General features: G+C 39.7%; 1 protein-coding gene across 7 annotated transcripts in view; it reads right to left on the bottom strand.

Moving 5' to 3' along the window:
* ptprt (protein tyrosine phosphatase receptor type T) overlaps positions 1–23,851 on the bottom strand; it is a 1,424,809-nt gene that overhangs the window by 80,034 nt on the left and 1,320,924 nt on the right. For 6 of the 7 annotated variants that reach the window (XM_043710562.2, XM_043710558.2, XM_043710556.2 and 3 more), the window contains 3 exons: positions 21,617–21,693; positions 20,274–20,310; positions 1,397–1,494 (listed from right to left, as the gene is read on the bottom strand). In XM_043710562.2, the coding sequence (XP_043566497.1) occupies positions 1,397–1,494; positions 20,274–20,310; positions 21,617–21,693 (212 nt within the window). The remainder of the gene's footprint in view (positions 1–1,396; positions 1,495–20,273; positions 20,311–21,616; positions 21,694–23,851) is intronic. The other variant, XM_043710557.2, reaches the window with a different exon arrangement.

Genomic DNA, 23,851 nt, shown 5'->3' with positions numbered 1-23,851 from the left:
TCCATATGACAATCAGTCACAAACAACAGAATAGAAATGCCATGACTTGAATGTTCCATTTAATCCCATGTAGACAGGCAGGAGGCTGGAAGAACACAGCTAGCCAGGTAGCATCAGGAGGTAGAGAAGTTGATGTTTTGGGTGTAATCCTTCTTCAGGACTGGGGATGGGTGTAGGGATGCTGCAGATTGACAGTGAGAAAGGGACTCACTATGTGCATGTCTGAGGGAGGTAGAGAACATCTTCAAAGTGGGCATCCTTTGAAGAGACTTCGCAGAGGAACACAGCAACACATTTGTAATGTCTTATTGATGCCAAATTGATGCTGTGTTATGAAAAAGAACAGCAACTATAATTTGACAATTTGGAAGTTATGATGATAGAAATGCAATTCATTTCTTTAATGCTACAATGCAATTGCACTTCTGCTCAGACTGTTGTGTTGAAATTTGTATGCCCTCATTTCTACATTCTCTGTGGCTAAATACTGGGACTTGAGAATGCTCTCATATTGGATACCTGAAGCTAAGATCAAGCCACTATCAATATCACAGCCATGCTCAAGCAAGTGAAGCTTGGAGTTGGAGGATAGGAGACCAAGATTAGAAATTGGGAACAGGAAAGTATAAGAAACTGAGTGGAGTTAGATGGTAGAATTGGAAGAAACAGTTGAAAGAATAGGAAGCCAGGAAGGGGTGGGACGCAGAGAAGAGGGAACATACGCTCTTTAAAAGTTTGGCCAAAAGGAGCTACTCCTTCTCCTGGCTCAGAATCAGATAAATAAATTTTAAATAGATACCATTTTGATAGCAGGCTGTATGTGCCTAACTTTCAATTACTGTTTCAGGCATGGGTCCTGGATACCAGATTTATTTCCTTCATTAGAAATGTGCATGCATTTCCCTCCCACAATTCTGGGCCTCGACAGGAAGCCAAATTTATAGAACTCAAATGGTTTAATAAGTTTGCCTGCACTTAAAAGCAAACAGTTTCAAGTGCAGCCAGAATTTTGCTTCATTCCTCACTTCAGGTGGCTACCTCACTGTGTTCAATTAAACCACTGCACTTTGCAACTGAGCTATTGTTGGATTATTTCTCGAGGGGACCAAATGACAAAAAATAAAGCACTTTCATTTCATTATCTAAATTGTGGAAGTAATAGACTATTATCCTCAGGGAGCAGCATGACATTCTTTGAATTTTACTTTGCAATTTATTGCATATAATAAAATTCAGTGAAGTATTTATTAGTATAACTTAGAAACCCTGAAACTATGTGATAATGCATGGCTTCAATCAACAAGTCTTGACTATTATCCCAAATCAATTTATGAAGCTTTCACTTGGCTAAGACAAAACTGATAAATACAAAATGAATTTAGAAGGCATGTCATACCCTTCCCACTTCCACCAGATTAGTTACCATGACGATACTGGATGAATTCTCCTGCCAAATCATTCTCCAAAAATCTTTAACCGTCTCCTGCATCGGACCTAGAAAGCAAGAAAAAAGCAAATTATTGTTTAATCTTGTATTAATATATGCATTTTGATATAGATAGCTTTTATTGATTGTAGAGTAATAAGGCACATTGCAAATTAAATTGGTTCCCAAAAATAAACATAGGAATAAATGTTAATAATTAATCATTTACAAATGAATGCTTATTTGATTGCAATTACTTTGAAATTACTCTGACATCAACAATCTATAATAATAACCTAAAGTGCTTAAACTAGAATTATACAATATAAGTAGGTGGGTGATAGTCACCAGTTTTCATATCTCAGTGTCACCATCAATGAAACTTCCATTCACCCACTGGACTATTATACACATTCTTTGCTCTTTTCCGTGGTACATAGAGTGCACAATGGATTGTTTTGCTTGCACCAATCTCCTCTTCCAATCACAAGGCTCCTGAAAATATTCTCAAATTGAAAGTCATCCTCCTCTTCTAAGTCTGTTACTAATTTCTGTTCAGTATGCAAATTCTGAACCATAGAATGCTGGTCTCCATCACCATTTCCTTAAATCCCCTTTGCAAATAATTTTTCTACATGGATGAACTAAGGTGCTTGATTAATACAGCATCTGCTATCATTTATTTTGACATGGCGTAAGATGTCTCCCTCCTTCCATCCTAATGTCCTATCCTTTAGCTCTTGCTTAAACCTGTTGCATCTTTAACTTATTCCAGTTCTGAGAAAATGTCATTGAGCAGAATCATTGATTTAACATTAATATTTTGCTGTTTCAAGCAACTATATTTTTTGTGAAAAAATTGGACTTCTTCAGCAATATGTGGTGTCAGAAAATTCTTAAACTTTAATTCTATTATGGGTATAATACCTCTTAAAGCTTCCTTTTAAATTGTTTTTGTGTTTATCTTAGGTCAACAGTCTCTTGTTGCAGTAGGGGAAATAAACTTATCCTTTCACCTTCACCACAATCCTTCAAGTGTCTTGAAACATTTATCAAATAGACTGTTAATCTTGAGTAGCAATGCATCATGAAAAATGGTGGGATGTGCAAGGTCAGGAGAGAGTTAAATCAGACTTGTTCAAACTTCATCACTGTTCCCTGCTACACTGATATGATAGAAATTATTATTAACACAATCAAATTGATGCATCATCTAAATGTGATGGAAAGATGACTGTAAAGTTGCATCCATTTGTCCTGTAATTTATACTCTTGAATATTAGTTTGAGGTGGTCATGGGGACAGAATTGCACACAGACGTCCATTTCCTATCACACTGAACAGAAGCAAAAAAGATTGGCCACTCTTAATTCGTATTGCTGGAGAGTAACTTAAATGAAACAGAAATTCTATCCAAACTGCCTTTTTCCTTGTCTCTTTGCTCCAAAGCTTTTATAAAGACAAATTCATTTGATGAGGATTATTCGTGTTGGTTTAAAAATTATAACCCCAGTTTCGCTAGATAGGCATGCAGATGAAAGACCAGGACAAAGATGCAACATGCCTGATTGTGATTTGTGTCCCTGTCTGGTGGGATTCATTGCTCAGAATCATACTCCCACTGTTTATTGTAAGATTACAGCTCAGGGTGGTCCTTGTTCTGCTTGAAGGTAAATAAATTTTGTGGTCATGGCAAGTGAAATAGAACAGAATTAGCATTTAAAAAAAAACTGAATGTAAGCGATAGATGTCTATTTGATTTGTAAGAGAGCAAGTAGACTGTGCTACTACAATAACATCAGGTTGAAACTGATCCATCTGAAATGAAACAAAGACACGGCCACTTTAAAGAACAGAAGATTATTGCAGACAGGAACACAATTGGCAGAAGGCCCTTGCCTTACCAATCCCAGAATCACTGGAAACCCCATAGAGTTTGTGATCTGTTTCACTCCTTTTGATCTTAAACCTAAGTCCCAATATTTCTTTTATGTTGGTTGTACTGCTGACTATCAAACTACTTGAAGGCATTAAACAAGAGACCAGAGAAAACAGAAATCATCTGTAATTCAATACAAGTTTGCTTTTATCTTCCTTTTATATCATTTAAAATTTTGTGACAAATCAGTTAAGTACACATTAAGCTATGTCATGTTCAGCAACAGAAGACAGTCCTGAGGAACAGTATATGACATTACAGAGATCAAAGGCAATGGAACACATGGAACTGAGATAAAGAGTGGATTTTCCTTAAGACCAGATTAATGACAAAATAAATATAGGAGCAGAACTTCCATTTGCAATCTCAAACCCTTTCTTTTGGTCAGAAATCTGAAACCTTTTGTTAGACATGTTCCTGGTGTGATGTGAAATTGAACTATCTTGTACTCATAGTGTTATAAGGCAGCATGAAATGCTTGGATAAAGAAAGAATGGATGGCAATTTTTAAAATTCATTTATGAGGTGCAGGTGTCACTGGCTGTGCCAGCATTAATCAGTCATCTTTAGTTGACCTGAGAAGGTGGTAATAAGCTACCTCCTTGAACAACTGCAGTCCATGTGCTGTAGTTCGACCCACAATGTTGTTCGGGAGGGAGTTCCAGGACTTTGACCCAGCGACAATGAAGGAACGGTGATGTGTTTCCAATTCAGGATGATGAGTGGCTGAGAGAAGAAATTGCAGGTGGTAGTGTTCCACTGTATCTGCTGCTTTTATCCTTCTAGATGGAACTGGTAATGGATTTGAAAAGTGCTGTTTAAGAAGCCTTGATGTATTTCTGCAGTTAAGGTACACATTAAGTGTGGGTGGTAGAGGGAGTGAATGTTCGTGGATGTGGTGCCAATCGAGCGGGCTGCTTTGCCCTGGATGGTGTCAAGCTTCTTAAGTGTTGTTGAAGCTGCTCTCATCCAAGAATATGGGGAATATTATTCATGTTTGCCATTAAATTAATATGTTTGTCCTATCTTTCACTGTGGATTGCATTGGCCTTTTACTTTGTCATAACAGCAAGCAACAGGCCCTAACCACCCTGCGCAGAACTGTTTATAAACACCTATGGAGCAGGTGGGATTTGAACCTACACTTCCTGCCTCAGAGATAGGGATGCTACCCTCAGTTTCACAAGAAGACCAAGGTCCAGGCTTCATTCCATTAGCTACTAATGGATAGATTACAGATGTCAATGAAGGATAATTAAATGGCAACAGTGAAAAATATTTCAAACATTTAAGAGACATTTTCAGATCTTTGCTTCCATTGGGAAATTTTGCACATACCAAAGAATGATATACAATCCTTCAAGGAATTAATAAGCTAAAGGGGTAATGGTACATGTAGTGCATCTGGAATTGTAATAGGCATTTGGAAAGGTACCACATAAAAGACGAGATCCAACTTAAGTGTTTGTACTGTTAAGGTAATATAGGAGCAAGTTTGGAGGACTAGCTAACTAACAGGGTGCAGAGAATTGGGATAAATGTTCATTCCGATATTGGCAAACTGTAATCGGTCAGCTGCCACAGGGGTCGGTGCTTGGCCATTTACAGGTGATAGTAATGACTTGGATGAATGATAAGTGCATTGCAACTATATTTGCTGATGATAGAGCGATAGATAGGAAAGATAGATAGGTTTTATTCCTGATGAAGGGCTTTTGCCCGAAACGTCGATTTTGATGCTCCTTGGATGCTGCCTGAATTGCTGTGCTCTTCCAGCACCACTAATCCAGAATAAAGGTATGAAAGCAGGTTGTGAAGAGGACATCAAATCGAGTCATAGAGTTATGGTCCAATCCATCCATGCCGACCAGATATCCCAACCCAATCTAGTCCCACCTGCCAGCACCCGGCCCATATCCCTCCAAACCCTTCCTATTCATATACCAATCCAAATGTCTCTTAAATGTTGCAATTGTATCAGCCTCCACCACATCCTCAGGCAGCTCATTCCATACACGTACCACCCTCTGCCTGAAAATGTTGCCCCTCAGGTCTCTTTTATATCTTTCTCCTCTCACCTTAAACCTATGCCCTCTAGTTCTGGACTCCCCCACGATAGGGAAAAGACGTTGTCTATTTATCCTATCCATGCCCCTCATAATTTTGTAAACCTCTACAAGGTTACCCCTCAGCCTCTGAAGTTCCAGGGAAAACAGCCCCAGACTGTTCACAGCCTCTCCCTATAGGTCAAATCCTCCAACCCTGGCAACATCCTTGTAAATCTTTTCTGAACCCTTTCAAGTTTCACAACATATTTCTAATAGGAAGGAGACCAGAATTGCATGCAATATTTCAACTGTGGCCTAGCCAATGTCCTGTACAGCCATAACATGACCTCCCAATTCCTGTACTCAATACTCTGACCAATTAAAGAAAGCATACCAAACGCCTTCTTCACTATCCTATCTACCTGCGACCCCACTTTCAAGGAGCTATGTACCTGCACTCCAAGGTCTCTTTGTTTAGCAACACTTCCTAGGATCTTACCATTAAGTGTACAAGTCCTGCTAAGATTTGCTTTCCCAAAATGCAGCACCTTGCATTTATCTGAATTAAACTCCATCTGCCACTTCTCAGCCCATTGGCCCATCTGGTCAAGATCCTGTTGTATATTGAAACTAATTCATCGCCTGACGGCTGGGAGGCAGGATGGCTGGAAATCTAGGTGCGAATGGGAAAATGTGATCCATCCACCTTCTCGACCTCTGCCCATACTCTCCAGCTCCCTCACAATTAAGGCCTGGTTAGGGCCCTCATCCTGCTACTGCTGCTATTTGAGCTAAGCTCCGCCATGATGGCAACAGCTGGCTATAAACATGGCTTTGTAGGAGTGTCCCTCTTACTTTAAAAAACTATGCCCAATAGAAAGTCGCGAGGGCTAGCCATTGGTGAAGAGCCGTGCCTGTTCTTTAAAGCCCCTCTATCTCACCACACCACGAGACTTCACAATTGGCCTCAGTGCACCCATTTATCCATCCTTATGCCACACTACTGTGATGATCCTGCAACTTGGGTCTCCTGCAGTACCAGTAATAGGCATCACACTTGGTGGCACTGCTGGTACAGGAGGGCTGCTTGCCTCTGACTGGCCAGCTGCTCTTAGCTGTGGGACATTGACCTTGATCACAGTGCAGTCATTAATGGCAACCAGGTAGGTACCTGAATGGCAGTAAATTCAATCTAGGAGGGCTTGGAGTGACTACAGCAGGATCCACACTGTAAATTTCCAATTCCATTGAACATTCTGCAAGCTGGGTGAAGTGAATAAAATGGTGGTTGGAGTAAAATTTTGAAAAATTGAAAATTTTTTTCAACTCTGGTGGGATGATGATAAAAACTGAATATTATTACATGGAGAGAGACAAGAAATGCTGTGACTTAGAAGGTGCTGGATATTGTAAAACATGAACTACAAAACATCAGCATACCAGGACAACAGGTAATCAACAAATGAAATGCTGGCTTTTCTTGTAAGGGGAATGGGAGTATAAAAAAAGTGAATTCCTGTAACAAATATACAATGCATTAATGAGACCACATCTAGTATAATGTGTTCAGCTTTGGTCTCTTTATTTAAGGAGCAATATCCTTTCATTGGAGTAGTTCAGTGATGGTTCACTCAGATAATTTGAAGATGAAGGGGTTGCCTTATGAGGAAAGAGTGACTCGGTTGGGTCTATCCTTATTGGAGTTAAGATGAGAGGTGATTATATCGAAACATGTAAGGTTCTGTATTGGCTTGACAAAGTAGATGCTGTTGCTGTGAGGAAATCTGGAATGTGATGGCAAAGTTTCAGGTGGAGGTTAGATTAAATTTTTCTTTCAGAGGTTTGTTAACCTTTAAGTGTAGTGGATGATTTGTCAATGAACATTTGCAAGATTTAATTAGGTATATTTTTGACTTACATGGAATTGAGCGTTACACAGGAGGTGGAGACTGGGTAAGATGTTCAGCCAGAAAAGTGGAGTTAAAGTTAAATCAGTTTAGCACAGCTCTTTTTCTTCAAAGCTGGGCATTATTGAAGGGCAGCATTTTTTGTATATCCCTAATTACTCTTCACTAAATGTCTTGCTTGGCCATTTCAGAGTCAATCATATTGCTGTGGGTCTGGAATGACATGTAGGTCAGACCAGGTAAGGACTGGATCAGATGGTTGGCTTTTTAAAGAATAATTGATGATCGCTTTATCACTTAATTCATGTGTGGAATTTCCCCAAAGCATCAGCCTGAGCTTCTGGACCAGTGGCCACAACAGTATCTTTTCCTGCCTCTATTTCTTATTTTATAAACGGTGGACATTGGAATCACCAATGGTAATCTTTAATAAGCAAGGCATCTTTAAAGGTCCATGAAGTCAGAAATGCAGTTACTGATACTTATTCAGCCAGCTGAATGTTGACTCCCTATTCAAAAGTGGAATAAATTGTTCTATCTTAGTAAAACGTAACTCTCAAATGACCACTGCCCTATTAGTAAAGGTAAACCAAGCTGAAGCGATTTTGTTTATTGAAGTTCCATTATAAAGCTTACAAGGCACCATACTAAATAATCATCAAGTTACAAATGCTAGATTAAGAAACATGACTCATTCCGTGTGAAACATAATAATATTACATTTTTAAAAATTTGTTTGAAATTTTTTGCTTTGTGAGGTAATTTTCATTTTGAGTGCAAGAAAAGGTAAACAATGTCAGGATAGTCCAGTGACAAGTGTACATTCACACTCTGCCATTAGACTGAGTAACAATATTGGTGCATAGTTTCCAGACAATGTTATCACACATGCACACATATGTAGGGTATATCATAATCAAATCATGCCACATATGTTCAAAAAAATCATTGCATTAAATGACTAGGATTGAAATGATTTGTGAAAATGTGACATTGACTAATTAATCAAAACTGCCAGAGCAGCTCCAAATTACCATATGCATGTAAGTTATTAATCCTATCTGCTATGCAGTTTTAACATATTCATTAATTAACAGATTATCGTTAATTCTGTTAACAATGTTCAGTTCAGAATAATATTACATAATACTCATTACAATGCAGAATCATAACGTTAAGATTAGGCTACGTGAACATAATGTTTGTTCAGTGTTTATTGTACCCAAGAACACAATAGCATCAGATGTAAAAAATTTTCTATGAACTTTAGCAATATGTTGCTGGATATGAAGCTATCTTGTACTGTCGAAGCAATAGCTGCAGTAATGTTTCATTTCACAGTATATTCCAGTAAATTTCAGGTGTACTTCATGAAATATGTGACTTAATGATTTTTCTTTTGAGCAAAATGTAAGTGTTTTGCAAAATAATGGTACAGCTGAACGTTCTATTGTCATGGTCATTTTATCTCTTTCTTACCCAATTCATTGCTGTCGTTATAGAAACCTATTGCCCTACCATTGTTGGAGGATACAGAGAAACTCCTGATCAATATTGTTCTTTCAAGCAGACTGCGCTCTGAGAGTCTGCGAAGCACAGGAGAAAAGAGAAAATGCATTACATTGGGAACTCAGTGATGCACTAAATTAGCATATGATTCTTTTATCTTTGATTTAGCCTTAACTGATGTCTCTGCAATCCAATTCCATGTGGCTGTGGCAACAAGCAAGTGCATAACATGTCTTGAATTTGGCACTTAAACTGTAATCTCAGAATAGCCTGTGGATAACGCGAGAATCTTCTGAGAGAGTGGCCAAGCCCAGTTTTGCAGCAACTGAAAGCACTGCATTGTGAATGCAACAATGTTACCATGTATATCTTCTTAAGAAATACCTAGTACGCTTAAATTATCCATACAGTGCAACAAGAGGCACGCACAAGATAAAATGCATTAGGGACTAGCTGTAAGTTCAAAAGTAGGGGACTACTTTTAAATACAGCAGCAGTCAAGGCATTGGATATTGTGGTGAGATTAAAGCATTGTAAAGGCCTTGTAGTGTAGAAGGATAATGTTGGAGAAATTAAGCAGGAAATAAGGCATTGGACAAACAGCACCAGAATGAAAGAAGGTCCACTGGACAAAGCCATTAGAAAAGCTGCACTGAGCAGTTAAATGACAAATTAAATTTAATGAATGGAGAGTGAGGAGGCAAAGATCATTCTGGTAGGCTGATCCATGGTAGGCTCATTCATAAAGTCAGGAAGTATGGGATACAGGGAGATTTGGCTAACTGGATTCAGAATTGGTTGGCTGACAGAAGGCAGAGAGTGGTTGTAGATGGAAAGTATTCTGCCTGGAGGTCAGTGTTGAGTGGGATCCCGCAGGGCTCTGTTCTTGGGCCTCTGCTTTTTGTAGTTTTTATAAGTGACTTGGATGAGGAGGTTGAGGGGTGGGTTAGTAAATTTGCCGATGACACAAAGGCTGGAGGTGCCGTTGATAGTATCGAGGGCTATTGCAGGCTGCAGCACGACATAGACAGGATGCAGAGCTGGGATTAGAAATGGCAGATGGGGTTCAACCTGGACAAATGCAAAGTGATGCATTTTGGAAGGTCAAACTCGAATGCTGAATAAAGGATTAAAGACAGGATTCTTGGCAGTGTGGAGGAACAGAGAGATCTTGGTGTTCAAGTACATAGATCCCTCAAAGTTGCCACCCAAGTGGATAGGGTTGTTAAGAAAGCATATGGTGTTTTGGCTTTCATTAACGGGGGGATCGAGTTTAAGAGCCGCGAGGTTTTGCTACAACTCTACAAGTCCCTGGTGAGACCCCACTTGGAATATTGTGTCCAGTTCTGGTCACCCTATTATAGGAAAGATACAGAGGCTTTGGAGAGGGTGCAAAGAAAGTTTACCAGGATGAGAGGCTGAGTAAGCTCGGACTTTTCTCTCTGGAGAGAGGGAGGAAGAGAGGTGATCTGATCGAGGTGTACAAGATAATGAGAGGAATGGATAGAGTCAATAGTCACAGATTTTTCCACAGGGCAGGATTGACTGGTACGAGAGATCATAGTTTTAAGATATTAGGAGAAGAGTATAAAGGGGATGTCAGTGAAAAGTTCTTTACGCAGAGAGTTGTGAATGCATGGAATGCGTTGCCAGCCATGGTGGTGAAAGCAGAGTCATTAGGGACATTTAAGTGACTGCTGGACATGCACATGGATAGCAGTGAGTTGAGAGGTGCATAGGTTAAGTTATTTTATTTTACATTAGGATTAATCCTTGGCACAACATTGTGGTCCAAAGAGCCTGTTCTGTGCTGTACTTTTTTATGTTACATGTTCTAACGGCGATGCACATTAGTAGGTAAAAGAGAAATATCTTTGACATGTTAGAAAATAAGAAATTAAACGGGGCAGAAGGGTAAAGGAATGTAGGGATACAGGTAAATTAAAACTTACAAATGGTAAGAAAATACTCTAATGTATTTCCAGTGTGAAGGTTTAAGCAGTTACGTTAAATATGTATGGAGACCGAGGACATAGAAATACTTTAGAAATTGCAACATTATTGACAAGAATGATATCAGATCTGAAAAATTACAGCTATCAGGAACAGTTGAACCGACCGTGTCCTTTTCTTTAGAAAATAGAAGAAAAATAGAAGTGAGAAAAATAAATGTGGTCTGATAAAAGTCTTTAAAATTATGAGTGGGCCCATGACAAAAGATGTGGAGGGAATGCTTCTGTTGGTGGGTGGATCCAAAACTAGGTCCATAGACATAGGATAAGTCTGAATATATTCAATAAAAATAAGGGGAATAATCTACATTGAGAGATGGAGCCATGTATAAATTGTAGTCAGATTAAAAGCACCGGATAAACTGCTGTAAGACACAGAGGCCCTGGATAAATTGTACTGTGTGATGGAACACTGAATGAAGTGCAGTGAGAAATAAGCCTCCAAATGATCTTCAAAATTGTGTACACTCTGCCACTGGTCATTCTTTATGTGGAGCTGTCCAGGATGGTTGATATAGTCCTTTAGGTTTAGAATCATTACTGAAGAATTAAAAAGGATCGTAAGCTTAAAACAAAACCTTTCTGGGATTGTTTGACAATTGCTGAAAAAATGATCCCCAGTGGCCAGTATACTGGAGATTATTGATTATGATGGCAGGAACTTTCATCGTTGTACATGACTAAGTTACATTTCCTGAGCAAGTAATAGTACAGAGAGTATGGAAAGGCTCAGGAATCTAACTTCTGGCAAATCAGGTCAGAGGACAATTATGAGGTGGGGGGGGGGGGGGGGGGGAGCAGTCAATGCAGGACTGAGGGTGGTGTACTTAAATGGATGCATTATATGAAAGAAGGTAATGAGCTTGTAGTGTGAATTGAAACTGATGGGTCCGATGGTTTGGACATCACAGGGATATGTTCGCAAGGAGGTCGTAGGCTGGGAACTGAATGTTCAAGTTTACACATTCTATCGAAAGGCGAGGCAGATAGGCAGAGGAGGCTGAGATGCCTTGTTTGTATGAAATGAAATTAAATCGATAGTAAGAAATGATATAGAATCGGAAGGTGCAGATTCTGTGTGGGTAGAGTTGAGGAATCGCAAAGGGAAAAAAGACGCTAAAAAGGGAGTTATGTACAGGCCTCCTAATAGTCATCAAGATATGGGAAGAAAATAAATAAGGAAACAGAAAAAGCATATTATAATAATCACAGGGGACACTGACATGCAGGTTGACTAGGAAAATCAGTTTGGCAGTGGACCTTAAAAGAATTTGTGGAATGTCTATGAGGTTTTTTTTTGGAGAGCCATGAAGGAACAGGCAATTCTGGATTTGGTTCTGTGCAGTGAAGCTGATTTCATTAAGGTGAAGGAACCACTAGAGGTAGTGATCATAATATGATAGAAATCACCCTGTAGTTTGAGAGGGTGAAGGTGGAAACTAATATAACAGCATTACAATTGTGTAAATGAGACTACAAAGGTATGAGGGAAGAACTGGCCAAAACTGATTGGAAGGAGAGCATAACAGGGAACATGGTGGAGTAGCAATGGCAGGGGGCAATTCAGGATGCACAACAGAAATTCTTCCCAAGAAAGAGAAACACATATCAAGGAGAGGGTGAGGCAGTCATGGCTGACCAGAGACATCTGGGACAGCATAAAAACAAAAGAAAAGACAGACAATGGTGAAGATTAGTAAGAAGACAGAGAACTGGGAAGCCTTTCGAAATCAGGAGGAGCAACTAAAAAAGCAAAAAGGGGAGAGAAAATGAAATATGATGCTAAACTACTTAGTAATATAAAAGATTGTAAGAGTTTGGTTTAGATATAAAAGGTAAGAGTGAGGCAAGAGTGGATATTGGACCACTGCAAAATGAGGTGGAAGAAGTAGTAATGGGGAACTAAGAAACAGTGAAGGAACTGAATGGGTACTTTGTTTCAGTTTTCACAGAGGACGACATCAGTAGCATACTGAGAACTTCAAGAGAGTCATGGAGTAGAGGTGAGTGTAATGGCCATCACTAATGAAAAGGTGCTTGGGAAACCGAAAGGTCCAGAGGTTATAAATCACCTGGACCAGGTGGACTACGCCCCAGAGTTCAGAAGGAGATAGCTGAGAAGACTGAGGAGGCATTGGTGGTGATCGCTCAGTAATCACTGGAGTCAAGAGATGGTTCCAGAGGGCTGGAAAGTAGTGAATATAACCCCTCTGTTTAAGAAGGCAGGGAGGCAGAAGACAGGAAATTACAGGCCAGTTAGCCTGATCTCGATCATTGTTAAGATCTTAAGGTTCATCATTAAGGATGAGATTGTGGAGTATTTGAAAGCACATGGCAAAATACGGATGACTTAGCATGGCATAATCAAGGGCAATCTTTTTCACAAATTTGTCAGAACTCTTTGAGAAGATAAGGAGCAAGTTATACAGAAGTGGATGTGATCTCTTTGGATTGCCAGAAGACCTTTGAAAAGGTGCCGCAAGGTACTGGCGTGAATAGAAGACTGGCTGACAGAAGGCTGAGAGTGGGGATAAAGGGGTCTTTTTCAGCATGGTAGCTAGTGACTAGTGCGGTTACACAGGGATCAGTGTTGACACCATAACTATTCATGTTATCCTGCAGGGTGACTTGGACAGGCTAGGAGAGTGGGCAAAGAAGTGACAGATGGAATGCAAAGTGGGAAAATGAGAGGCTATGCACTTTGGTTGGAACAACAAAAGTATAGACTATTTTCTAAATGGGAAAGCCTGTGGAAATCTGAAGCACAAAGGGACTTAGAGGTCCAAGTTCAGAATTCTCTTAAGATAAACACACAGATTCAGTTAGCAGTAAGGAAGACAAGTGCAATGTTAGCATTGATTTCAAGAGAGGTAGAATACAATAGCAGAGATGTACTGCTGAGGCTGTATAAGTCTCTGGTCAGACCACATGGAAACATTGAGAACAGTTTTGGACGCTATCTCTAGGAATAATATACTGGCCTTGGAGGGGGCCAAGAGGAGGGTTACAAGAATTATCCCGGAGATGAAGAGCTTGTCATGTGAGGAATGGTTAGGGACTCTGGGTTTGTATTTGGAGTTTAGAAGGATGAGGGGGAATTTGATTGAAACTTACAGAATACTGAGAGGCCTGGATAGAGTGGATGTGGAGATAATGTTTCCATTAGTAGGAGAGACTAGGACCTGAGGGCACAACCTCAGAGTGAATGAATGCTCCTTTGGAACTGAGATGAGCAGGAATGTCTTCAGCCAGATGATGGTAAATAGGTGGAACTCATTGCCGCAGAGGGCTATGGAGGCCAAGTCATTGACTGCATTTAAAACAGATAGATAGGTTCCTGATTAGTAAGGGGGTCAAGCCTTACTGGGAGAAGGCAGGTAAATGGGGTTAAGCCATGACTGAATGGTGGAGCAGAATCAATGGGCTGAATAGCCTAATTCAGTGCAAATGATAAAGTTAAAGCTCTCCCAGCAATCTTCAGCCAGAAATGCCAAGTGAATGATCCATCACGGCCTCTTAGTGGTCCCCAGCATCACAGATACCAGTCTTCAGACAATTGGATTCATTCCATTTGTTATCAAGAAACTATTGGAGACACTGGATATTGCAAATGCTATGGGCCTTGACAACATTTCTGAATAGAACTGACGATGTCCTCCAGAAGTAGTGAAGCTGTTCCAGTACAGTTACAACACTGACATCTACCCGACAACGTGGGAAATTGCCCAGGTATGGCCTGTACATAAAAAGCAGAACAAATCCAACCCGGCCAGTTAATGCCTCATCAGTCTACTCTTGATCATCAGTAAAATGATGGAAGGTGTCATCCACAATGCTATCAAGCAGCACCTGCTGAGCAATAACCTGCTCAGTCATTCCCAGTTCAGATTCTACCAGAGCCACTCAGCTCCTGATCTCATTACAGCCTTGGTTCAAACATGGACAAGACAGCTAAATTCATGAAGTGATGTAAGAGTGACAGCCCTTGACATTAAGGCTGCAGTAGACTGAGTGTGGCATCAAGGAGCCCTAGCAAAACTGGAATCAATGGGCTTCAGGGGCAAACTCTCTGCTGGTTAGAGTCATACCCGACACAAAAGAAGATGATCGTGGTTGTTGGAGATCAGTCATCTCAGATTCAGGACATCTCTGCAGGAGTTCCTCAGAGTTGTGTCCTAGGCCCAATCATCTTCAATTGCTACATCAATGACTTTCCCTCCATCACAAGGTCAAGAGTGGAGACGTTCACCGGGGATTGCACAATGTTCAGCATCAGTCGCACTCCTCAGATACTGAAGCAGTCCACGTTCAAATGTAACAAGATTTGGACAATATCCAGGCTTGAACTGAGAAGTGACAAGTACGATTCATACGACACAATTGCCAGGTTATGACCATCACCAATAAAAGACAATCTAACCACTACTCCTTGACATCCAATGGTGCACCATCACTGAATTCCCCACTATCAAAATTCTAAAGGTGATCATTGACCAAAAACTCAACTGGACTTACTGCATAAACATAGTGGCTACAAGAACAGGTCAGAGACTAGAAATACTGCAGTGAGTAACTCACCACCTGACTCCTCAAAGTCTGTCCACCATCTCCAAGGCACAAGTCAGGACTGTGATGGAATACTCTCCACTTGCCTGGATGTGTGCAGCCCCAACAACACTCAAGAAGCTTGACACCATCCAGGACAGAGCAGTCCACTTGATTGGCACAACATCCACAAGCACCCACTCCTTCTACCACCAACACTCAGTAGTAGCAGTGTGTACTATCTACAAGATGCACTGCAGAAACTGACCAAAGATCCTCAGACAGCACCTTCTAAACACACAACTACTTCCATTTGGATGGACAAGGGCAGCAGATATCTGGGAACACCACCACTTTCAAATGCCCATCCAAACCACTCACCATCTTGACTTGGAAATATAGAGGCGCTCCTTCACTGTCACTGGGTCAAAATCCCAATGGTATTGTGGGCCAACCCACAGCAGGTGTACTGCAGTACTTCAACCAGACAGCTTATCATCACCTACTCAAGGGCAACTAGAGATGGACAAGAAATGCTGGCCCAGTGACACCCACATCCCACAAACGAATGAATAAAAATAAATTTCTGCTCCTATATCATCTGGTCTTATGGTTTTATGAGGTTTTCCACTCAGTCCTTGCCTGACTTTTATATTTCAGGACAGAGTAAGACAAGCTTAAGTTTAAAAAAAAAATGAGCAAAGAAATTCGCTGAAAGTATGGTTACAATTACACATTCTTGTTTTACTTCAGTTTTGATGTGGAAGAGTTCAGATTGAGGCCTCCAATCAAACCCACCCTCCTCTCATGTTGTTGTAGTACACTGGATACATCACTTTGGAGACCAGCACATGGTATTTGGATGAGAGCTAACTGCAACACAAAGTGGATGCTTGGTGTTATCTGTGACAAAAATCCTTCTTTTGATGGTAAGACTGGCCTCCTGGTCAATGGTAACCCCCCGGATGCTGATACTGACAGCTTCAGTGATGGTAATATCATAGGATGATGGTTTTTCCCTTGTTAGATATGTTCGTTGTCTAGCACTGCTGTGGTATGAATATTACTTGATACTTGTCAGCCCAACCTAAGACTCTGTCCATATTTTGCTGCATTCAGACACACACGACTTCATAATCTGAGGAGTCGCCAATGTTGTGGAACATTGTGCAGACACTAATTCTACCTTAACCACTGGCCATGCTAAGGAAATTTATCATTGATGAGAAGACTTGGAATCCCATTCGTGTTTTACTTTACAACCACATCAACATAGGTCAAAAATAGCAATTACTGGAAAAGCTCAGCAGGTCTGGCAGCATCTGTGTGGAATAATCAAAGTTAACGTTTTGGGTCGACTGACCCTTCCTCAGAAGGTGTCAGACATGTTGACCCAAAATGTTAATTCTGATTTCTCTCCAAAGATGCTACCAGACCTGCTGAGCTTTTCTAGTAATTGTTATTTTTGTCTCTGATTTATAGCACCTGCAGTTTATTTAGCTTTTAGTTAGCATCAACATGGGTACTGCCTTTAATTCAGTGAAAAGCTTCATACTGAGTATCTCTAGTGTCTCAGAGCTCCCCCCACACCTCAGAGTTGAATTCCTGCTGTCATTTTTTTGTTACAATGTATCACCCCATACTGGTTTTACTTGAATTCAAACAGTTAGGAAATGACTTTGAAAACTGCCAAGTAATTCAACTAATTAACAGTCTTGCTAACACGGAATTAATTGATTTCCATTTCATTCATAGCATTTTTTGCACATCACTAACTGCCCAGAGAACAGAGTAAACCACATTGCTGGGGATTTGGTGCCATGTGTAGGCTTGACCAAATAAGGAGGGCAGATTCCTGCCCTAAAGGACATTAATGAGCCAGATTTCTTTTGACTCTTGGCTGAGCCGACATCAAAGGATTTTAAGATTGTCACTGAACAGCGTATTTACACTCACAGGGATAGAGCATTCTGAAGGTAGACATAAGTATGTTGAAATTTATGCATGTTTAGATGCCTGATTCATAATTATCACAAAATTTAGCTGCAACTTGAATATTTATACTGCAAGCACAAAATTGATTTTGGATAGATCTGATTGCTCCAGAGAATGGGGTAGTGTAGAAAAGTAAGATATGTGCAACAGTGCACAAGATTGGAAGAAACGAACGATCATTTTGTGTCCTGCTGATGATTCCTTCTGTCTCAGCGAAGGTCTAAAGGAGACTGTAAATTCAATTATCAGACTTTGGAAACTCTCACAGGTATTGGAGATTATAAATCATTCATCTGTGAGGTACATTCATTTTTAATGCAGATTTTCTGCCGGGGTGAAGGAGGACTATTCCATCAGTCTAAATTGTAGAAATCTATTTAAGTATGGGAAAAGATTGATGGTGTTTTTCCAGAAGCTACTCCCACTTTAAAATATATCAATCTTCTGAAAAAAAGTTTAAAGGCCACATGGTCTTATTCACAAAAAGTAACTCCTGAAATTCTTGGTTAACTCTAAATCATCAAAATTGACCAATGGAGTTCAGGCAAAGGAAATGTCAAATAATTGCTTCTTTTTGGCATCTCTAACTACAATAAAACATCTGCAACTGTTTCACAATGAAATAGTAGCAAGAGGAGAACTGGCTAAGTCCACGGTTGAAAAGATAACTGAGAAGGTTTTCAAAAATGGGCATCAATTTGAATTTTCTGTGGCCAACCCTTGATCTCTTCAGCTGTTCACCCATACATACACAAATAGACCAGTTGACTTCTGAAGCATCTGTCTCATTTACATTACGCCACTTAAGATACCATGCAGAGTGAATGGAAAGGGTGAAGAAGGAAACATTTAGAGTTAAAAATGTAGGAAATGTGACCACAGGACAACACAACCCAATTTTCTTTTGTGGGGCTCAAAGGAACTCTCTTGCTGCACTGTGTATGACAGAAATTATATTGAACTCGTTGCTCAGACCCTCTACCACCACCCTCTGTCTTCTACCTTCAAGACAATTTTGTCTACAACTGATTATCTCCCCGGATTCCATGTGAATCAACCTTACTAATCAGTCTACCATGCGGGAACTTGTTGAAGGCCTTGGTAGACTCCATGTGTACCTCTACCTCCATGCCTTCATCTATCCTCTTAGTATTCTCTTCAAAAACATCAAACTTGTGAGACATGATCTCCCATGCACAATACCGTGTTGACTACTACTAATCAGTCCTTGCCTTTTCAAATGCATATAAAATCTGTTTCCTGTAATGACTTACTCACTACTGATGTCAGGTTCACTGGTCTATAGTTCCCTGGAATCTCCTTGCAGCCTTTCTTAAATAATGGCACAACATTAGCCACCTTCCAAACTTCTGGCACCTCACCCATGGCTGTCGATAATACAAATACCTTTGCAGGGGGCCCTGCAATCTTCTCCCTGCCTTCTCACAATGTTCTTGGACACACCTTATCATGTCCCAGGGATTAATCTGCCTTTATGCATTTTAAGACCTCCAGTATCTATTCTTCTGTAATGTGAACTCTTTTCAAGCTATCACTATTTATTTCTCCAGCTTCCATGACTACGTGGAGAGGTTGGATTGGTTGCGATCTTTTCCCCTGGACTGTCAGAGGCTGAGCGGTGACATTATAAAATCATGAGGGGCAGAGATAAGATGAATAGCCAAGGTCTTTTTCCAAGGTTTGGGGAGTTCAAAACTAGAGAGGACTCACAAGGAGACAGGGTGGTGCCAGAAGGTATCTAACTGGAGCAGGAACACACACAGGCCTCTCAGAAGTCTCCAGGATATTCCAGAGGTGTTCAGACCCTCCACTTCCATTCCTACCTGTCACTTCTGACCCTTCACCCTTCAAGCTGCTCAGCTGGGGTCTCCCAGCCAAACTTCCAGGGCTAATGGGCTCCAATGCTGAATAGACTGTCCTTGTAGCATCACCTGGGATCATAACACTATTGACCCCATTTTAACCTAGTTATTACCCTGTCAATAGCAGGTAAAACCAGTTAAAGTTCACTCTCAGAAGGAAGGTTGTAATATGTAAAAATTCAGGGAGGTAGTTGTGATTTGAGCCAAAGAGACTTTAACAGCAGGAATATAGTGGTTCGTAATTTTGCCCAATATGCAATGGTTGCTAGCTTTTGGATTATTCTTAAATATCACTTTAAATAAATCAGGGACTGTGGAAAAGATTTATCATCTTTAAAAATAAATCAATTAATACTAATAACAGTAGAAGCTCGCAAGTTACAAACAACTACATTCATTTTTAAACATGGGCGACAAATGCTAACAATGATAGGAAAGTACTCCAACTGATAAAATGACTTTTCCACATGGAAAAGTCATGCTGTGTCATGACCTAACTTTTACATAAGGCAAACAAACTCAAACATACAGTTGGAAGCTAACATGTTTAACAGACGGGCATCTAGGTCTACGTAAAACTGTTCAGTTTTATTGCTGAAAAATGTCTGAAATATGTAGTCAATGTTAAACATGAAAATGGAGTCATCACTATCACAATTCATCATGGCTTCGTTTCTTTTTCATTTATGTGGAAAAACAAGCCTGTCTTGCTGTGTCAGGTTTAACTGCAGCTTATAAAATCCTATTCAGCACCTTCAGCAAATTGAAATGCAGTTCTGTTCATCAATGTTTCAGAAAATACTGCCATATAGCCATTGTATCCAAAAAAGTACAACTGTGCTTTTCTCAAGCATTCTACCCATCTAATTATCTGTTTGCACCAAAAACAGAAACTTGACGTGATAATCAAAGTTTTCCAATCTTGTGAAGAGCAAAATATTTTGAATATTTACAAATAAAAGTGAAGCTTGGAACATATATTAGCATACAATGCAATGTTTATTCTTACCTTGAGTAGCTATGTAGTGGCGTGGTCTGTGATAACCCTGAAAAGCAAAGTGGAAATCAAATAAACAGCAAGACAAAACAAAATCATTTTTGTAACAAACTCCAGTTTACTTATAATGGCATTAATAAATTCCACATTCCCAGCACAGAGCATTATCTAAATGAAGCTCATCAGGGGAGTTTGGGGAATTATACAAAACTGAATGAGGCTCACAAAGAAATTATACAACATTAAATGTACATTCACATTGACTGAAGTTTTGTATTGGGAGGCAAAATTCATAAAATTTAATGCAGCAAACTTGAACTTCAAACACAAATTAAAGCTTATATATTCAGTAACTGGTCAAATAAAAAGGGATGTGGACTGTTGCGTAATCAAAATAATGGGAGAAAAATGCAGTCAAAGCCTAAATCACACATGTGGTAATAACTAACCATGCATCTTTCAGTAATAGAGCTATCACTGCAAAGTATCTATTGGGGGTTTCATGTGGCACACTTATTGTAAGATAGAACTGTCCAATGATAAACAATAGGACTGAATTGTACAAGGATGTGCTGGTAGCAGGGAACTTTACTCAGAAACAAGACATATAAATAATGACTGGTAAAAATCACAAGTGGAATTTTTGACATGTGGCACTAGTAGGCAAAGTTTCCAATAGGCAGCACTGTCTCACAAGATTAGTCCTAATCTATTTGTCTGTTTGGAATTAAAGGTTAAGATTATGGTAAATAACAGCTAGCATGAAAACTTGCAATCTGCCATGGCTATCATAAATTATGTTCAAAGAACATCAAGAATTTGGAGACCCAACATTCTTGGTGGGCCACTGTGTTGTTGGGTAATGGAATGTAATGGGAGAAGAATTGGTGGAATGGGGCAAGATGGGGGACAATGACAAAGGGTTGAGTGATCTATGCTGCTGAGGGGACTTCCGGGGGATCTGTTGTGCCAAGCTGTTCCTGTTAAAAATGATTTGTGTTTTTTAAAAAAATGCCACTTTTCTGTTATCAGGAAACCATTGCAATTCTCAATTCTACCGGTTGGAATAATGCTGTCAAATGTGTGCTTGTATTATTTAGCCATCAGAGAAAACGGAAGGTCACAAAAAGTACTTGTCCCCACTTCCTTAGAAATTCAGGACCTTGACAGCAAGACCCCAGTAATTTGAGGTAACTGACCCAAATCCTTAATACTTCTTCACACACCACTGGCCCCTCTGCTGCCCACTTAACCACCTCTACCATACAAAAACTTCCAGGAATTTGGAGGGTCTGCTTTATTTTGGTTTAACTACCATTACTACTCCACACAATAAATGAGCAAACATAACTTACATCAATGTAGTTGGCATTTATATAATCTGAATGGGGATCGCCATCTAATAACTGAAGTCGTACTCGAGAATGATCATCTAGGGGAAAAAGGTGAAATGGTTGTCAATATGATCTACTTTGAACATAATTAAGCATAATCAACATTACATCTTTTAAAATTCCAAGACAATTTCTATTCTCTAAATAAACAGTAATTCGGTCTTAATACTATAATTATTCACCTAATTAAATTTCTTCTAGAAAAGTTAGTTTAAGGATTTGCTCTTTAATCATAACTACATCAGAATCAAGTTGATCAGGCAACATCCCAGAGATCTCCATCATTATGCCTAAGAATGCCCTCTCTTTCCAGCAGAATAGAACCATCAGAGATGGGCAAACAATGATGTATAGTCAGGAGGGAGGAACTCTAAGCATCCTCAACAAGGATATTATAAAGCCCAATAGATTCAGGTCATCAGGTCAAGGAAATATTCTGCTAAACATCATCTATTGGACTAAATCTCATGTGATGAATCTGCACTTCTCCATGTTGATCACCATCTGGATGCAATTATCAGAAAAATGACAGCACAAGTTGGTGAGAGACTTCAACATCCATTACAAATGACTGGTTAGCAACACTAACTGAGCTGTTAGATCATGCAGCACATGGCTGTTAAACAAAATGGTTCAGGTAGTGAGTAAAAAGGAGTAAGCTAACTTTCCTCATCCTCACCAATCCATCTGTCATAAATCTTTCCATCGAAAGATCCCCACAAGATAAACACAATCACTGTACTGTAGATGGAGTGATATGATTCCATAATCAATTTATTAGAAAATATCTCTATAGCCTTACCAAGTTCAACTGAAAATAGTCACAAATAAACAGGCAACTAATAGGAATCAGGGGCTTTCTGAAAATTCCCATACTGAATAATGGTGGAGGTCAGCACATAAGTGCAAAATGTAGTGTTGAAGATTTTGCTGTTGTCTTCAGTCAGTGTTGAACGAGTTGTCCCATGTAGACTCCTAGTGATATCCCAAATATTGTGGACAATTTTTAAATTCAGTTCAAACAAAAGGAAAATTCTCCAGTGACTGGAGTTTTATTTGTCACAGACAGAAATGCTAGAATTCTATGAAAACTCCTGATTACTCAAAGCCTGTTCACCAATGACAAGGCTTAAAAAAAATGGAATATTCATGCAATAATTACCCCTTGTCTAGCTAGATAATGCAGCAACAATTTTCAAGAAGTTTGATTGTAAATGAGTGAAAATACTTTGTTTAATTGTAGTCACTTCTGCTGAATTCAAGATTGACCAATCCATCCCAGTGTGGCTACAGTCAGTGCGACACATGCTGTCATAGAGTAACTCACTGTTACTTTGTCAGCTTTCCTTGTGAACTGCAGGGATAGTTTTATGATAAAACAAATCTCCTTCATTCTCCCTTCTTAGTTCACATTTAAACAAAATTTGCAAATGCATTGCTATTACCCCATCACTTATATGTTGATGCTGTAGAATTCTCTAACTCCATAAAGGAGACCATCACCTATTAAGACTTCAGATGAGCAATTCATACTTCCCCTACATCGAAAGAATAATATTTTACTGTCTGACAATGTAATTATGTTTGATATTCCAAGAATTAAAATAGAAAATGTCATACACCAGTGCTGTAGACGTGATTATTAATTTATAATTTACACAGTCCGTTTGGTGCATGGGGCACAAATTTATGGGTACGGGGGGAGGAGGATGGATGGTTTGTTATCCCAGAAGTATACAGTTTGCTGACAGAACAAGCCTGCCCATAATGTTCTCTATGTGGGCAGAGTGGGTCATCAGCCCCCTTGAGTTACCATGTTCCACTCTCTGCAACTGCTGGCTCATTTGGTGGGGGCAAGGGAAGGAGGGGGGAGGTGGGAGGAGTTTTGGAGTAGCTATGAGGTTGGTGGGCTAGGCATCTGCATTATCCCATATGCCCGCCCCAGTTGGAAACACCGAGCTGAATAGCTAACTTCTGCTCTCCACTTGGACATTTGTAAAGATGTAATATTCATTGTATAGTTTCAGTTAAATCCAAAGAAATGGTTCAAGCATGACAACATTTTTTTGCAAGCTACAGTGTTATTTGTCTGAAGCTCATGAATGTCAAAAATATTGCAATCAATAAATGTTTACACATCATTAACATTAAACTTTACAAATTTCTCCAGAGATCAGCAAAGCATTAGGAAACAGG

The sequence above is a fragment of the Chiloscyllium plagiosum genome, unplaced genomic scaffold, assembly GCF_037043375.1.
Source record: "Chiloscyllium plagiosum isolate Xiang-an unplaced genomic scaffold, Cpla_swu_hap1 HiC_scaffold_15, whole genome shotgun sequence".
Taxonomy (NCBI): Eukaryota; Metazoa; Chordata; class Chondrichthyes; order Orectolobiformes; family Hemiscylliidae; genus Chiloscyllium; species Chiloscyllium plagiosum.
The sequence above is the reverse complement of the archived record's forward strand: the minus strand, read 5'-3'. Positions and strand labels throughout refer to the sequence as shown.